The 16999-nt window shown below is 52.1% G+C and overlaps 1 protein-coding gene across 1 annotated transcript; it reads right to left on the bottom strand.

The window, feature by feature from the left end:
• Positions 1-625: 625 nt before the first annotated feature.
• sh3yl1 (SH3 and SYLF domain containing 1) lies at positions 626-12864 on the bottom strand. The gene is made up of 11 exons (XM_072379392.1): positions 12784-12864; positions 9556-9666; positions 9348-9461; positions 7688-7752; positions 7488-7600; positions 6398-6526; positions 6175-6319; positions 2405-2483; positions 2009-2062; positions 1118-1150; positions 626-963 (listed from the first exon to the last, which is right to left on the bottom strand). Coding segments are annotated over exons 1-11 (1053 nt in total). The 5' UTR covers positions 12785-12864; the 3' UTR covers positions 626-754.
• Positions 12865-16999: the final 4135 nt, after the last annotated feature.

Raw genomic sequence — 16999 nt, 5'->3', positions numbered from 1 at the left:
CATTTTGGTGCAAATAAAGAAATAAAAGTCTTCTTTGTGAGTGTTGATGTGGAGGAAGACAGGAAAGAGGTTAACCAAAGATCCCTGAACTCAAACCTAATCAGTTTAATTGTGTCCATCTGGTCAAAAGTTCTGAATATATCATTTATTTATTCAAAACTTTCAACCTTTTCAGTGTTGTATTATCTCCTAAAACAGTTCAGGCAACTAACTTCGAGCATAAAGCCACTGGAGCCAGTTCAAATCGAAGGTTTATCAAGCTTTATGGTTTTCATCCAGACTTCCTCTGCTAACGATATGCAGAAGTCTGAGGAGGCCAAGCTCCGATGGGAGCGTCCCGTTAGCATCAGATTCATCATAAAAACCACTCAAAACATGGTGAAAACGTTTCTGATAGTCAGTGAATGTTTCCTTTACTTTAAAGTTCAGCTGTTCTTAAAGAAAAGCTAATTTTTTTTCAACTTTGCACCAAATTGCACAATTATTCCCAGAAAACTGTTCAATAAAGTCCAATCTGCAAAAACCCTTTAGTCTGTCAGATTCCCGGAGAGCTCTGATGTCATTAAATGTTCCCAAAAACATTAAAATCACTGCTAACTCAAATTTAAAGAAAGATGTGCTCATTTCAAATAATAAACGTGTCATTGATTCCGACTCAGAACTCAAGAATTACCCCAAACCGGTGGAGATTTATCCCCTGGACTCAAACGTCCCGGATGTGAGGCGCAGCGCCCCATCAGACCACCGGGTGGCGTCAGTAAGTGACGAAGTTGGCGGGAAATATCCCGACCCGCCCATCTTCCAGTTTCCCCTCCCACCAGTCGTACTGGGACTCCGTTTTGGTGACGACGGTGATCCGGTCACCGGGTGCGAAGCTCAGGTCTCCAGGCTGCTGTCCGGTGAACGGATGGGTCGCTGTGACGACCAGCTGGCCGCTGGCCCCGCCCACCGAAGGCGCCGCACCTGCAGAGAAATAAAGAGGCATTTTGCAGTTTCACCGTCTTTGTTTCGCCATGAAAAACATTTGGTGGAAACATCTAAAAACAGCTTTCAGTCGCACACAAAGGAAGGTTTTTAACAGCCATTCGTGGACAAACGTCACGGGAAACATTCGTACCGTTGCTCTGAGAACTTCTGGAGACAAACTGACCTGAAACCGAGAAAACATCAGGTGAAGAAATGAATTCAGAACTTTTTCTGTCAAACAATAAATCAGGTTCCAGCTCAACAAAAAGAGTTTTACATCCCAGAGGTTTGTGTTCTGAGCAGAAAAAGAAGGGAATCAGAGGATGGAAATATTCTGTTACTGGTGGAAACATTCAAACAATGAAACATCAAAGCAAAGAAAGCAAAAGAGAGAGGAACAGATCATTAATTCATTCCTTTAATAAATCTTATCATTCGTTTGTTGGGTTGCTTGGGAAATAAAACGGTTATTTTTTTTAAAGGCACCACAGTTTTCTTGTTCAGTCCCCTCTTTACCTCAGTTATAAATGCATGTCTGAAACTAAGCTAATAACTAAGTTAATTACTAAGTTAATAACTAAGTTAATAACCCTTTAATGCACGACACAGCCGCTGTAGGGCGCTGCTGTGACCACTAGAGGGAGCTGTGACCTCAGCTCAAGTGTTTTTCCATTTCTCCACAAAACATCACCTTATTTTAAATTAATATCCTGGACGACCTTTCTCTGGCTTCAAGCTTTTTATTTGACCTAAAACTGAATTATTTCCCCCACAAGGACATGTTCATTGTTCCCAGCAGGCGGCTGAGGCCCCACATTACTGTGCAAACACAGAACAGCAGGATAATAAATCGCTCGATGCGTTGATCCCTGCTGCTCAGACAAGGTCGCAGGCCGATAACAGGTCCTGTTACACATGTTTATTCTTCGAAATTTGTCCCTAAACTTTGGATCCAAAAACCAAGTCTGAACCCTCGAAACAGTCCCGAGAAAATGTGTTCAGAAAAGAAATCAGGGCTGAAAAACAAGAACACAAAGCTCACCTGAGGTGTCAGACTTATAGATGGAGACGCTCGGGTAGAGAGCGTTTTTTCTTCCTGTTCACAAACAAACACACGAATTACACACAACAAACAAAAACAACAAGCAAACAACAAACAAACAAACAAAAACAAACAAACAAAAACAAGCAAACAAACACAACAAACAAAAACAAGCAAACAACAAAACACACAACAGGCAAACACACAACAAACAAACAAACAAAAACAAACAAACAAAAACAACAAACAAACAAAAAACACACAACAAAAACAAGCAAACAAACAAAAACACACAACAAAAAACAAGCAACAAACAAACAAAAACAACAAGCAAACAACAAAACAAACAAAAAAACACAACAAACACACAACCAGCAGCTGTGTGTCCTGAGTTACCGGCATCGGCCGCCGGCTGCTGGCAGCTGCTTTGCGCTCTCTGCTGAGGTGGAACCGGAGGTCTGGATGGAGCCGACGACTGCAGACACAGATGTAAACACCACAGATTAAACATCTGGATCGGAGCTCTGATGGCCTTCAGGAAAACGAGCAGTTACCGTTTGCAAACGTTTCATTCAAAACTGAATGGAAAAGTAAGTGAACCCCTGTGTTCTGACTGAGTTATCAAACAAAAAGGGGAAGCAAAATGAGGAGAACAAAAAAAGAGGACAGGGACGATCACCAAGGGATGGAAAACACAAAGTGATGCCAAACTAATACAAACAGCTGCAGCTTTGATAAAACATATAAAACAATACGGCATTAAAGGATGAAAAGTACTAAAAGAAGGAAGAAAATGATGTGAAACAATCACATAAGGGACACAAAATTACTAAAAGTCAACAGAATCGTGTCAAATAATATCAAAGAGATACATAACTGTCATAAATGTATCATTAAGGGACACAAAATGACCAAAAAAAGGATAGAATAAGACTAAAAACGTCTCTTTCATTTGAGTTTAGCCTGATGTTGTTGCAGCTTGATGCTAGCTCAGATATCAGACACCAGCTCATGGGAGCAGAACGGATCAGCTGACGAAGTTCTGGTCCTCATGACGCAGGAGGCAGAGAGCGAAGGGATTCAAAACCAAAAGAAAGAGTGAAAGATCTGAGCCAATAAAAATACAAGAGGACCTCGAAGTCGCTGAAGCTTTTCTCACATCAGGGTCAAAGCGCCTTCAAATGTTGCTACAAAGCAGCTAGCTGACCGTAGAGTCCTGACACTGAAACGGCCACAGCTCCTTCACTGCAGCTTCACTGCAGCTTCACAGCAGCTTCACTGCGCCTTCACTGCAGCTTCACTGCAGCTTCACAGCAGCTTCACAGCAGCTTCACAGCAGCTTCACTGCAGCTTCACTGCGCCCTCACTGCAGCTTCACAGCAGCTTCACAGCAGCTTCACAGCAGCTTCACAGCAGCTTCACAGCAGCTTCACTGCAGCTTCACTGCGCCTTCACAGCGGCTTCACTGCAGCTTCACAGCGGCTTCACTGCAGCTTCACTGCGGCTTCACTGCGGCTTCACTGCAGCTTCACTGCAGCTTCACTGCGCCTTCACTGCAGCTTCACAGCAGCTTCACTGCAGCTTCACTGCAGCTTCACAGCAGCTTCACAGCGCCCTCACTGCAGCTTCACTGCGCCCTCACTGCAGCTTCACTGCGCCCTCACTGCAGCTTCACTGCGCCCTCACTGCGCCCTCACTGCAGCTTCACTGCGCCCTCACTGCAGCTTCACTGCGCCCTCACTGCAGCTTCACTGCGCCCTCACTGCAGCTTCACTGCGCCCTCACTGCAGCTTCACTGCGCCCTCACAGCAGCTTCACTGCGCCCTCACTGCAGCTTCACTGCGCCCTCACTGCAGCTTCACTGCGCCCTCACTGCAGCTTCACAGGAGCTTCACTGCGCCTTCACTGCAGCTTCACTGCGCCTTCACTGCAGCTTCACAGCAGCTTCACTGTGCCTTCACTGCAGCTTCACTGCGCCTTCACTGCAGCTTCACTGCAGCTTCACTGCGCCTTCACTGCAGCTTCACAGCAGCTTCACTGCGCCTTCACTGCAGCTTCACTGCGCCTTCACTGCAGCTTCACAGCAGCTTCACTGCAGCTTCACTGCAGCTTCACTGCAGCTTCACTGCAGCTTCACTGCGCCCTCACAGCAGCTTCACTGCGCCCTCACAGCAGCTTCACTGCAGCTTCACTGCGCCCTCACTGCAGCTTCACTGCGCCCTCACTGCAGCTTCACTGCGCCCTCACTGCAGCTTCACTGCGCCCTCACTGCAGCTTCACTGCGCCCTCACTGCAGCTTCACTGCGCCCTCACTGCAGCTTCACTGCGCCCTCACTGCAGCTTCACTGCGCCCTCACTGCAGCTTCACTGCGCCCTCACTGCAGCTTCACTGCGCCCTCACTGCAGCTTCACTGCGCCCTCACAGCAGCTTCACTGCGCCCTCACTGCAGCTTCACTGCGCCCTCACAGCAGCTTCACTGCGCCCTCACAGCAGCTTCACTGCACCCTCACTGCAGCTTCACTGCAGCTTCACTGCGCCTTCACTGCAGCTTCACAGCAGCTTCACTGCAGCTTCACTGCAGCTTCACAGCAGCTTCACTGCGCCTTCACTGCGCCTTCACTGCGGCTTCACTGCGGCTTCACTGCAGCTTCACTGCAGCTTCACTGCAGCTTCACTGCGCCTTCACAGCAGCTTCACAGCAGCTTCACTGCAGCTTCACTGCAGCTTCACAGCAGCTTCACAGCAGCTTCACAGCAGCTTCACAGCGCCCTCACTGCGCCCTCACTGCAGCTTCACTGCGCCCTCACTGCAGCTTCACTGCGCCCTCACTGCAGCTTCACTGCGCCCTCACTGCAGCTTCACTGCGCCCTCACTGCAGCTTCACTGCGCCCTCACTGCAGCTTCACTGCGCCCTCACTGCAGCTTCACTGCGCCCTCACTGCAGCTTCACTGCGCCCTCACTGCAGCTTCACTGCGCCCTCACTGCAGCTTCACTGCGCCCTCACTGCGGCTTCACTGCGGCTTCACTGCGGCTTCACTGCAGCTTCACTGCAGCTTCACTGCAGCTTCACTGCGCCTTCACAGCAGCTTCACAGCAGCTTCACTGCAGCTTCACTGCAGCTTCACAGCAGCTTCACAGCAGCTTCACAGCAGCTTCACAGCGCCCTCACTGCGCCCTCACTGCAGCTTCACTGCGCCCTCACTGCAGCTTCACTGCGCCCTCACTGCAGCTTCACTGCGCCCTCACTGCAGCTTCACTGCGCCCTCACTGCAGCTTCACTGCGCCCTCACTGCAGCTTCACTGCGCCCTCACTGCAGCTTCACTGCGCCCTCACTGCAGCTTCACTGCGCCCTCACAGCAGCTTCACTGCGCCCTCACTGCAGCTTCACTGCGCCCTCACTGCAGCTTCACAGCAGCTTCACTGCGCCCTCACAGCAGCTTCACTGCGCCTTCACTGCAGCTTCACTGCGCCTTCACTGCAGCTTCACAGCAGCTTCACTGTGCCTTCACTGCAGCTTCACTGCGCCTTCACTGCGCCTTCACTGCAGCTTCACTGCAGCTTCACTGCGCCTTCACTGCAGCTTCACAGCAGCTTCACAGCAGCTTCACTGCGCCTTCACTGCAGCTTCACTGCGCCTTCACTGCAGCTTCACAGCAGCTTCACTGCAGCTTCACTGCGCCCTCACAGCAGCTTCACTGCGCCCTCACAGCAGCTTCACTGCGCCCTCACAGCAGCTTCACTGCGCCCTCACAGCAGCTTCACTGCGCCCTCACAGCAGCTTCACTGCGCCCTCACAGCAGCTTCACTGCGCCCTCACAGCAGCTTCACTGCGCCTTCACTGCAGCTTCACTGCAGCTTCACTGCGCCTTCACTGCAGCTTCACTGCGCCTTCACTGCAGCTTCACTGCGCCCTCACAGCAGCTTCACTGCGCCCTCACAGCAGCTTCACTGCGCCCTCACAGCAGCTTCACTGCGCCCTCACAGCAGCTTCACAGCAGCTTCACTGCAGCTTCACTGCAGCTTCACTGCAGCTTCACTGCAGCTTCACTGCAGCTTCACTGCGCCCTCACAGCAGCTTCACTGCGCCCTCACAGCAGCTTCACTGCGCCCTCACAGCAGCTTCACTGCGCCCTCACAGCAGCTTCACTGCAGCTTCACTGCACCTTCACACGCATGTTCTTGCTGGTCCAGTCGGTGGTGTACGCTTCAGTGTAGACTTCGAGGATGTGGTAGAGGTCATCGCACTCTGATGGAGGCTCCACATCGCCATTCAAAATGGCCGACGCCCGAATATCTCTGGAGTAAAACCTGCAAAGGAAGCACTCGTTTAAAGACAAGTGACATGTAATTCAGACATGGAGCTGGGGCACTTGTACTTTTCCATACTTGCGGTTGGTTTCCTTGCGTTCTATCAGATAGGATCCCTCCAGAGAAATCCCTGCAAACAAACCTCTGGACCTGCAGTAGGTGAAGACGGCTGCCGGGCTGCGCAGAGCAACGTCAGCCTCCACGTTCCTGACAAACACAAAGAGTTCAGGAGGCAGCTGCAAACTCAAAGAAAAGATGCCAAAAAACCCAGAGAGATGTGCAAGATGGAGGCAAAACACCGGGAAGAGGTGGCGAAACGGCCAGATATAAACCAAACGGCTAAAAACAGACACCAGACAACTGAAGAGATGCAGCAGGAAGAAGCAAAGAGGCTAAAGAAGCTCAAAGCTACGTGGAAATATTCCCCAAATGAGCCCCAGGCTCACTGCTTCACACCGTTTTCAGTAATAATGTGTTTTATTCAGTCATAATTTCTGCACCAACAGGCTGTGAATCCAGAGCAGGACCCTCGGCTCCCCGTCTGCAACACGGACCGACCCCGGCTTAAGTTAGGCCCCGCCCACGGCTTAAGTTAGGCCCCGCCCACGGCTTAAGTTAGGCCCCGCCCACGGCTTAAGTTAGGCCCCGCCCACGGCTTACGTTAGGCCCCGCCCACGGCTTACGTTAGGCCCCGCCCACACATGCGTGCCACAGCCCGTCAAGCTGCCCCGAGACTAAATGGACCTCCTTGCTGGAAGATGAACCCGACAGTCGTAAATGGCAGCTGATGCTGCCTCAGGATCCGTTAGCTTCAGGCATCAAAACACCAACCGTCATTAAACAGCTCGTAAATTTCCAGCAGGCAGAATTAGAGGCAAAGCTGTAATTTACGTGAACTGTAAACATTAGGAGCAATTAACAGGCAGACAGACAGGTAGGGAGGCAGGGAGACAGACAGGCAGACAGACAGGGAGACAGGTAGGCAAGCAGACAGGTAGGGAGGCAGGGAGACAGACAGACAGACAGGCAGGCAGGCAGACAGGCAGGCAGACAGACAGGGAGACAGGTAGGCAAGCAGACAGGTAGGGAGAGAGGCAGGCAGGCAGACGCTCACCTGCCCATCGGTCCCACAGCAGACAGACAGGCAGACAGACAGACAGGTGCTCACCTGCCCATCGGTCCCACAGCGACCGTGCAGTTTCCTCCCAGCGTCAGGTTCCCACCCTTGGTGAACGCCTCGATCGCCCTGCGTTGGTTCAGGATGATCACCAGGTCCGACACCTGGAGACAGCGTGGTGCGTTCAAAGACAGCTCCCAACCTCCGAAACAGTGTTAGCCAATCCCTGATCTGCACTCATTAGGACTTACCTCCACTCCGATCTCAAAGCCTCCGCCCAGACCAGCGATACCAATGGCTGAAGGTGCAGACCAACCTGCCACAGAGTGAAACCCGGTTCAGCTTTCTGGTTCCAGGAGGAAATGCACGCCGACAATTTAAACTGCATAACCTCAGGCTGCCGATAACAGCTGGACTGTTACAAACTATTTTTATCATCAGAATCCACAAGAAAAGAGCCCATAAATTGATCCTGAGGGATCCACAGAGACGATCTGGACCAGAACGCTTAGGTTCTGACATGGATCGGCTGCCATGCTGCAGGTTCTGTGTGCGTTTGAGCCGAAGCTGGACCTCACCGCCCACAGTCCAGCTCAGGATAAAGAGGTTTGTGCCCTTCCAACCCCAACCAGGACAAAAGGAGTAAAGAAGACGGGCCCGAGGGAAGGTTCTGCTCCCCTCGGACCCGCCGTGCACGGAGAAGACGGGCCCGAGGGAAGGTTCTGCTCCCCTCGGACCCGCCGTGCACGGAGAAGACGGGCCCGAGGGAAGGTTCTGCTCCCCTCGGACCCGCCGTGCACGGAGAAGACGGGCCCGAGGGAAGGTTCTGCGCCCCTCGGACCCGCCGTGCACGGAGAAGACGGGCCCGAGGGAAGGTTCTGCTCCCATGGGACCCGCCGTGCACGGAGAAGACGGGCCCGAGGGAAGGTTCTGCTCCCCTCGGACCCGCCGTGCACGGAGGAGACGGGCCCGAGGGAAGGTTCTGCTCCCATCGGACCCGCCGTGCACGGAGGAGACGGGCCCGAGGGAAGGTTCTGCTCCCATCGGACCCGCCGTGCACGGAGAAGACGGGCCCGAGGGAAGGTTCTGCTCCCATTGGACCCGCCGTGCACGGAGAAGACGGGCCCGAGGGAAGGTTCTGCTCCCATCGGACCCGCCGTGCACGGAGAAGACGGGCCCGAGGGAAGGTTCTGCTCCCATCGGACCCGCCGTGCACGGAGAAGACGGGCCCGAGGGAAGGTTCTGCGCCCCTCGGACCCGCCGTGCACGGAGGAGACGGGCCCGAGGGAAGGTTCTGCTCCCCTCGGACCCGCCGTGCACGGAGAAGACGGGCCCGAGGGAAGGTTCTGCTCCCCTCGGGCCCGCCGTGCACGGAGAAGACGGGCCCGAGGGAAGGTTCTGCGCCCCTCGGACCCGCCGTGCACGGAGAAGACGGGCCCGAGGGAAGGTTCTGCGCCCCTCGGACCCGCCGTGCACGGAGAAGACGGGCCCGAGGGAAGGTTCTGCTCCCCTCGGACCCGCCGTGCACGGAGAAGACGGGCCCGAGGGAAGGTTCTGCTCCCCTCGGACCCGCCGTGCACGGAGAAGACGGGCCCGAGGGAAGGTTCTGCTCCCATCGGACCCGCCGTGCACGGAGAAGACGGCCCGAGGGAAGGTTCTGCTCCCATCGGACCCGCCGTGCACGGAGAAGACGGGCCCGAGGGAAGGTTCTGCTCCCCTCGGACCCGCCGTGCACGGAGAAGACGGGCCCGAGGGAAGGTTCTGCTCCCATCGGACCCGCCGTGCACGGAGAAGACGGGCCCGAGGGAAGGTTCTGCTCCCATCGGACCCGCCGTGCACGGAGAAGGCGGGCCCGAGGGAAGGTTCTGCTCCCCTCGGACCCGCCGTGCACGGAGAAGACGGCGGCCTTACGTCGGTCTGCCAGTCTGGCGATGACGACTCCACTTCCTCCTCTGGCTGTGATCATGAAGCCGGCCTTGATGACGGAGATGATGGCGAGACCCTCGGCCTTCGCTATGACATGAGCTGTGAGACACAAAGATGCACGTGCGCACGTTTAGGAGCGCCACACTTCACACGCACCGCTCCAGCAGAAAGACGCCTGTCTGCGTGCCGTTACCAGGGATGAGTTTGTCGGGTCCAAACCTGTTGGTGATCTCGGTGAACTCCCGCAGGATCTTGGCGGCCTTCTTCGCCTCAGACTTCAGGTTGGACGGAATGGGGTTATTCACTGTGAACATGGAAATTACAGAGGTCTTTGAAGGCATCAGCGGCTCATTCACACACCCTGAAAGCTTTCGCCTCGTCAGCAGCTGTGCGTCGGTTTGATTCCAGCTGATCTGCGTCTGTGGCAGAGCGGAAACCCCCGACTGACGCGGTCAGAACAAAGTGCGCCGCAGTTTGGGTTCGTTCTGACTGGGTTCGTGGGCTTCATGCTGCAGGGAAAGCAGAGCTAAATGATGCTGCTTTTCCAGAACCTTTGAGGAGTTTTTAAGATAAAGTCAGAGTGATTCTGTCTGAGTCAGCAGCCAGTCTGCCGACATACCAGCACGCCTCCTGCTGCAGCAGCACATTCCCAACCGCTGAGGCAGCCCGGGCGCCACAGCTCCGTGCTGGCCCCGCCCCCTCTGCGAGGCCCCGCCCCCTGTAGGAGGCCCCGCCCCCGGCTGGAGGCTCTCCTGAAAGCACCGCGCTGGTCACCGTGGTCACGGCGAAGTCTTCAGGCCAGAACTTCTTCCTGCAGAGTACCATCGGTCTGCGGCAGAGCTGTCGGACCCGTTTGACTCAACAGGGATGTTCAAACAGGGTCCGTCAGAACCAGCTCTCCCTCTAACAGGGCCCGTCAGAACCAGCTCTCCCTGTAACAGGGCCCGTCAGAACCAGCTCTCCCTCTAACAGGGTCCGTCAGAACCAGCTCTCCCTCTAACAGGGTCCGTCAGAACCAGCTCTCCCTCTAACAGGGCCCGTCAGAACCAGCTCTCCCTCTAACAGGGTCCGTCAGAACCAGCTCTCCCTCTAACAGGGTCCGTCAGAACCATCTCTCCCTGTAACAGGGCCCGTCAGAACCAGCTCTCCCTCTAACAGGGCCCGTCAGAACCAGCTCTCCCTCTAACAGGGCCCGTCAGAACCATCTCTCCCTGTAACAGAGCCCGTCAGAACCAGCTCTCCCTCTAACAGGGCCCGTCAGAACCAGCTCTCCCTCTAACAGGGCCCGTCAGAACCAGCTCTCCCTCTAACAGGGCCCGTCAGAACCAGCTCTCCCTCTAACAGGGCCCGTCAGAACCAGCTCTCCCTCTAACAGGGCCCGTCAGAACCAGCTCTCCCTCTAACAGGGCCCGTCAGAACCAGCTCTTCCTCTAACAGGGCCCGTCAGAACCAGCTCTCCCTCTAACAGGGTCCGTCAGAACCAGCTCTCCCTCTAACAGGGCCCGTCAGAACCATCTCTCCCTCTAACAGGGCCCGTCAGAACCAGCTCTTCCTCTAACAGGGCCCGTCAGAACCAGCTCTCCCTCTAACAGGGTCCGTCAGAACCAGCTCTCCCTCTAACAGGGCCCGTCAGAACCATCTCTCCCTCTAACAGGGCCCGTCAGAACCAGCTCTCCCTCTAACAGGGCCCGTCAGAACCAGCTCTCCCTCTAACAGGGCCCGTCAGAACCAGCTCTCCCTCTAACAGGGTCCGTCAGAAGCAGCTCTCCCTGTAACAGGGCCCCTCAGGCCCGGCTCTCCCTCCAACAGGGCCCGTCAGAACCAGCTCTCCCTCTAACAGGGTCCGTCAGAACCAGCTCTCCCTCTAACAGAGCCCGTCAGAACCAGCTCTCCCTCTAACAGGGCCCGTGGGCCCGTCAGGAGACTTGTTGGTACCGGAGGCCTTTTGAGACGCTGCTTTTATATAAAAATGAGGTTTTATTACCTCAAAGGCTGAGGTTGTGTTGTTCTTTAGTCCCATAACGGTTCTGTTGGACTCTCAGAGTCACCAGTGACTGTCTGATAGTTACAGAAGGCTGAAGCTGTTCAAATCATTTCAGCTTCATTACAGGAAGTCCTTTTGGTGTTTGTGGAGGTTCGAAACACAAATAAAGACTTCCTGTTGGTCTTTGAGCCTTTAGTGTTCGGTTTTATCATTTCAGAGCTTCAAAGACTTTGGATCAGAGCTGTGACTCGCTCATTAGCTCATGAAGCCACTTTAATTACATCCAATTTATTCCAATCACAACATACTTAATCCAGCAGTTTGGCGGCAGTGCATCTGGGTTACCATGACAACGTCTTCAAATGTTAGCCCGGGCCAGTTTCCCGCCAAACGACCGATTAATGAACTGCAGCTCGAAGCTCAATCAGAGCAAAGAACAGCTAATAAGAGTTCATTAATATGCCGGAGCGTCGTCATGGCGACAGCTATGCACAAACCATCATGGCGTTGTTCAAATGTTCTTTTTTTAAGCAAAAATAATCTAGTTCTATGAGCAGAACTCCTCAAAGTCCTAAAAAAGCAGGTGAAACCCATCAGAACAACCAGCTAAACCCGTCGGAACCGCAGTATTCCCGCTGCAAACGCGGCGCGTGCTCCTCCTTCACGCGTTTATCTGGTTGCTTCTGCACGCGCGCACACGCACAAAGTAAACTCGGAGGAGACTGCGTCATCTTTTATAAACAAAAGGAAGAAAACCCCCAAAAGTTCTGATGCAGAAATATTCAAAAATCAAACCAAAACATCTGAAAGATTTCCCTGATACGAACGGGTTCACGTGAACGTTTCACTGAGCCCAGGTGCAGCACCAGGTGGAGCCCAGGTGGAGCCCAGGTGGAGCCCAGGTGCAGCACCAGGTGGAGCCCAGGTGCAGCACCAGGTGGAGCCCAGGTGGAGCCCAGCTGGAGCACCAGGTGCAGCACCAGGTGGAGCACCAGGTGGAGCCCAGGTGCAGCACCAGGTGCAGCACCAGGTGGAGCCCAGGTGGAGCCCAGCTGGAGCAGCAGGTGGAGCCCAGGTGGAGCCCAGCTGGAGCACCAGGTGGAGCACCAGGTGGAGCCCAGCTGGAGCACCAGGTGGAGCCCAGGTGGAGCCCAGCTGGAGCACCAGGTGCAGCCCAGGTGCAGCACCAGGTGGAGCACCAGGTGGAGCCCAGGTGCAGCACCAGGTGGAGCCCAGCTGGAGCCCAGGTCGAGCAGCAGGTGGAGCCCAGGTGGAGCCCAGTTGGAGCACCAGGCTGAATGTCACCCAGGAAATGAGACAAACTAAGTCTGCTTTAACTCGCGCGGCTGGAGGCTCGTGGAACAAATCGAACCGGAACACGAACCGGAAACAGCAGCACAGACAGAAGTTAAAAACTTTCTTTCAGCTTTAACTTACTTTTCCTTCTTTCTCTCCTTTCTCTGCTTGTTTACCTGCCGACGAGCTGAACTGCGCGAGGCTCTCTTCTCCTCTTTTCACTTCCGCCTCACCTGACTGCTGCAACCGGAAACCAATCAGCGGAGGCGCCTGGACAGGTGCGGGTGAGCGCCACCTGAGAAGGTGTCGACAGCGTGTTGCCAAGGAGACAGGCGCCACGCGGAGAAGCGCACATCAAGGGGCGTTGTCTCTGTCAGATGGGCGCGTTCCCGCATGTGTCCAAGGCTTCGCTGGGCGCGTTCCCGTTGAGGTTGACGTCATTTTTACCCTGAGTTCAGTCTGTCAGGCACACCTATAAGAACGTGGGATACTCACGCATTTCTGAAGCTAAAACGGACAATATAACAGAAAACGACTCCTGCAATATGTTAAAAATAGATAAAAATGTTAAACCTCTTAATGAAAAACAGTTTCCATAAAAATAATTCATATATATGCTGAGGTAAATATCTGAGATATATCAGCATAATGAATGTTCTTTGAAATATTCAAAGTACTTTGGTATCAAACTTAAATCCCACACCTGTAAACATGAGAATAAGTGTGCACGAGTGATTTAAATGCAGATTTACTCTGATGATCTTCATCATCAGTGTTTTTCTTTCGTTCTCCTCTTCCTCACTCTTTAAAGTCTTTTTCCACAATCGCTGCTCTTTAAATAGCCTGCTGGATAAACATGACTGACTGCAGCCATCAGTCTCCCTAATGTGTTTCCACTGTGCGCGTGCACGTGCGCGTGCGAGGCCGCCCAGACGCCAGAAACCAGGACTGACTCCGACTCTTCCAGTTCAACTCATTGTTGACATCCTGAAGTCCTCATTCTCGTGTTTTATTCCATGTTTTCCGGCTCAAACGTCTCTGTTGAGTCATCTTTCAGTTCTTCCAGCAGCTTATTCTATTCCTCTTACCTCAGAGCCAAGTCCTCTGATGCTACAAACTGTTCATTTTGCTTTTTTTTCTTAATGCCACGTGTCTTTATTTCTAATTTATTTCACTCTTTTGTCACAGTTTTGGTTATTTAACACCTGTGCTCAGCTTTTTTTTACTAATTATGACTCATTTTAACTGTCTGGTGCCACTTTTTGATCACTTGGTGTCTGTTTGCCTTGGTTTTTGTATCTGTGAAGCAGTTTTGTGAAACACTTAACTGTTAACTGTGTGTATTTTTGGCCATTCTGCATTTCCTGATCCCTATTTGATCATTTTAGCTCATTTTGTGCAACGTGTGTCTCAGTCTGGTCCTTCAGCATCACTTCCTGTTCATCTGTTTGTGGCCAGTTTTATAATTCTGTCTAATTTTAGCCATTTTTGTCTCTGTCATCTTACATTTATGTTGTGTTTTAAATCTCTTTGTGGTCATTTGTGACCTGACTTATTTTGTTTTGCGTCGGCCATTTTTGGTCTTCTTTTGGTTTACTTTGTATCTCCTTAACATGAACTTTTCTTTCATTATTTTTGGCTCATTTTTGTACCATGTTGATAACTTTTTATGGTTATTTCTACTCCTCCTGAGACATTTCTGTCTGTTATTTTGCAGAGTGTCTCTGCATACTTTGTGCTACTTTTAGGCACTTTTTAGCATCTTTTCATGGCCTTGTGCCCCCCCCCCCCCCCCCCCCCTGGCCTGTCTGACATGGTCTGAGAAGGAGAAGACAGAAATGCGAGGAACGTTTCACAGCAGCTGGAAACACCCTCAGGTGTCTGACTGAGCAAATCAGGACACAACTGTAACAATTAGTGACCGACTGTTAACGAACCCGTCTCACACGCACAGAAACCACCTGCTTGCCGGGCCACGCCCCCAAGCTGTCAATCAAACCTCCCCTCCCAGGTATGCGAGCAGCTCGGTTGTGTGCGTGAGCCACAATAAGCACAGGAATGTGTTTATTTAAAGGAGCTACTTGTGGAAGTGTGTGTGTGTATAGACAGTAGCAGACCTGAGGTAAAGGTGCAATTCATCACAGGTTAGTCATTACCTGCCACAGGTGTTAGTCACCTCCGCGCTCTGCTCCTCCTGTTGTTTATGCTCATTAACTTCACCCTCAGTGACCTCACAGCACTTATGTTTGGTGGAATTGTGTAACTATAAATACACAACAAGGCGACGCCCAAAAGCAGAGGCAGCAGAATCCCCGAGAAAGATTCAGATTTGGCCAAAGACTAAAAATAGGTGTCGATGAAGAGGAAATAAAACCTGGATCGTTGTGTGGAAAACGGGTGAAAGGGGAGCAGCGCCGTGCACAGTCATGTGGGCTGTGGGCATTTATATCACGTGAAAACAGAGCAGTTTGATTCCCAAACTCCCGCTGAACTCTGCTGCAGTCATCTGGAGATCAGCTGCCTCCGTCTGAGCAGCAGAAACCTCTTCCCTGGATCCCCTGAAACCTGGAAGAAAACAGGGCTGCGGACACTGGGAGCAGATGACGACGAGAAAGCAGCCTTTTTAGCCAAATTAACAAAGCAACATCGCCTGCAGAACAAAGAAAATACTCTGTTCTTTGTGCTCGTGATTACAAACAAGCTGAGATTATGCAGATGCAAGTTATGCATCTGTCTCAGAAACGATGTCACACAGCCAGAAACGGGGCGATAAAAAGGCATCTGGTGCATTTTCCTCCTCGATCAGTCACACAGGTCAGAGTACGTGTAAAAACGTCTCACTTTACGACCAAAAATATGCAAAATTATCACAAAAAACAACACTAAAACATTTACAAATGATGTAAAACCACCATAAAAAGACCATCATTCCCACAAACTGATGTAAAATAACAAAACAAGCACAAAGCAGCGTCTATAAACCCCAAAATGACCACAAACAAATGTAAAACTGCCACAAAAAAACACAGATAGATGGAAACCCACATGACGGGTCTGAAATCATACAAAACAACCACTCGGAGATGACAAAGTGTCATTAAACAATAACTAAATGACAGAGGTTACAAAAGCTGAGGAAAATGATGAAATTCTGAAAAACAGACACAATATAACAAAGAACAACGACAAAACAAGTCAGACGACCACAAAGGGACAGAAAACGATGACAGTTAAACAGCAAATCATTATGAAATGGAATAAAACTGAACTGCTCATCACTAAATGAAGACATTTAAAGTCCTGAAGGTCGACATCATGAACTCAACAGAGTCCGTGTGGAACCCTCCGTCCCTCATCTGGGGAACCCCTGAACATGAATGTGTGGCGCCCCCTGCAGAGCCTCCACATATATCATGTTTATCAGATGATTTCATGGCTCTCAGACAGACTTTACCTCCTGGAACTGCTGCAGAGCCGAAGAAGCCGACTGATCCTGACCGAGAGCCTGCAGTCCAGCCGGTCTCGGTTCAGGTTCTGGATCAGCGCCGACTTTCAGCTTCCATGTGAACCTGAAAGGAAACCTGCAGGAGCAGAGAGCGGCTGACTGCATCGGCGTGGTGAGATGAATGTAAGCTGTTGCCAAAACCGCAGCAGAGCTGGTTAGACTGCAAGGAAACACACACACGCACACTTCTGACAGTTTGCCTAATTACTAAAAAATGACTGTGAGCAACACTTTGTGCACACCGAGCCAAAGACTCACAGACAGACAGATCATTACCCTGTCAAAGGAATTGCACCTCGTCTATTATTACTCAAGTTGAATGTTATTACTTGAAACAGTTGCCATGGCAGCACCGTGATTAAGTAAATGCGGCTGCTATAACGTTAATGTCACCTTTTTATATCAGTGAATAAACAAACAGTGAAAGGAGTTGTTCAAACTCTCCGTAAACCTGCAAAGAAACGAGTCTGGATGAAGTCGTCCTCACGATGCAGAGCAACCCCTGCAGGTGGAGGTGTCCGTCTGTGTGAAGGTGAAGGTTGGTTCTGGGAGGAAATACCTTAAAACCTTAAAGCTGAAACTGTGCTGCAGCCAAAGTCAACACAGCAGCAATGCGGTTTACCCTGTCGGAGACAAACGGCTCCTCCTGCAGCAGCGAGGATCAACCGCAGCCGACTCTGCGTCACCGTCAGGCTCAAACAGATCCGTGAACGTACCGCCGGCCCAGGAACCGCCAGAGAGGGGGTCCTGGGGTCCAACAACTTCACAAAAGGTGACACAAAGCAATGCAGATACTCCTAAAAGGCCCACAAGGACCAGAACTGGGTCACATCAAGAGGCCTCAAACCAACA

This window comes from Leuresthes tenuis, unplaced genomic scaffold (genome assembly GCF_036924035.1).
Source record: "Leuresthes tenuis unplaced genomic scaffold, fLeuTen1.0.hap1 SCAF_1, whole genome shotgun sequence".
In the NCBI taxonomy this organism is placed as follows: Eukaryota; Metazoa; Chordata; class Actinopteri; order Atheriniformes; family Atherinopsidae; genus Leuresthes; species Leuresthes tenuis.
This window is presented reverse-complemented; position numbering and strand designations above follow the sequence as displayed.

Coding starts and splice junctions, on each gene's coding strand:
- sh3yl1 (XM_072379392.1), bottom strand. Junction 2,484..6,174: donor GCAAGAACATGCGTGTGAAG/GTGCAGTGAAGC, acceptor CTGTGTCTGCAG/TCGTCGGCTCCATCCAGACC. Junction 2,063..2,404: donor GCAGCCGGCGGCCGATGCCG/GTAACTCAGGAC, acceptor GTTTGTGAACAG/GAAGAAAAAACGCTCTCTAC.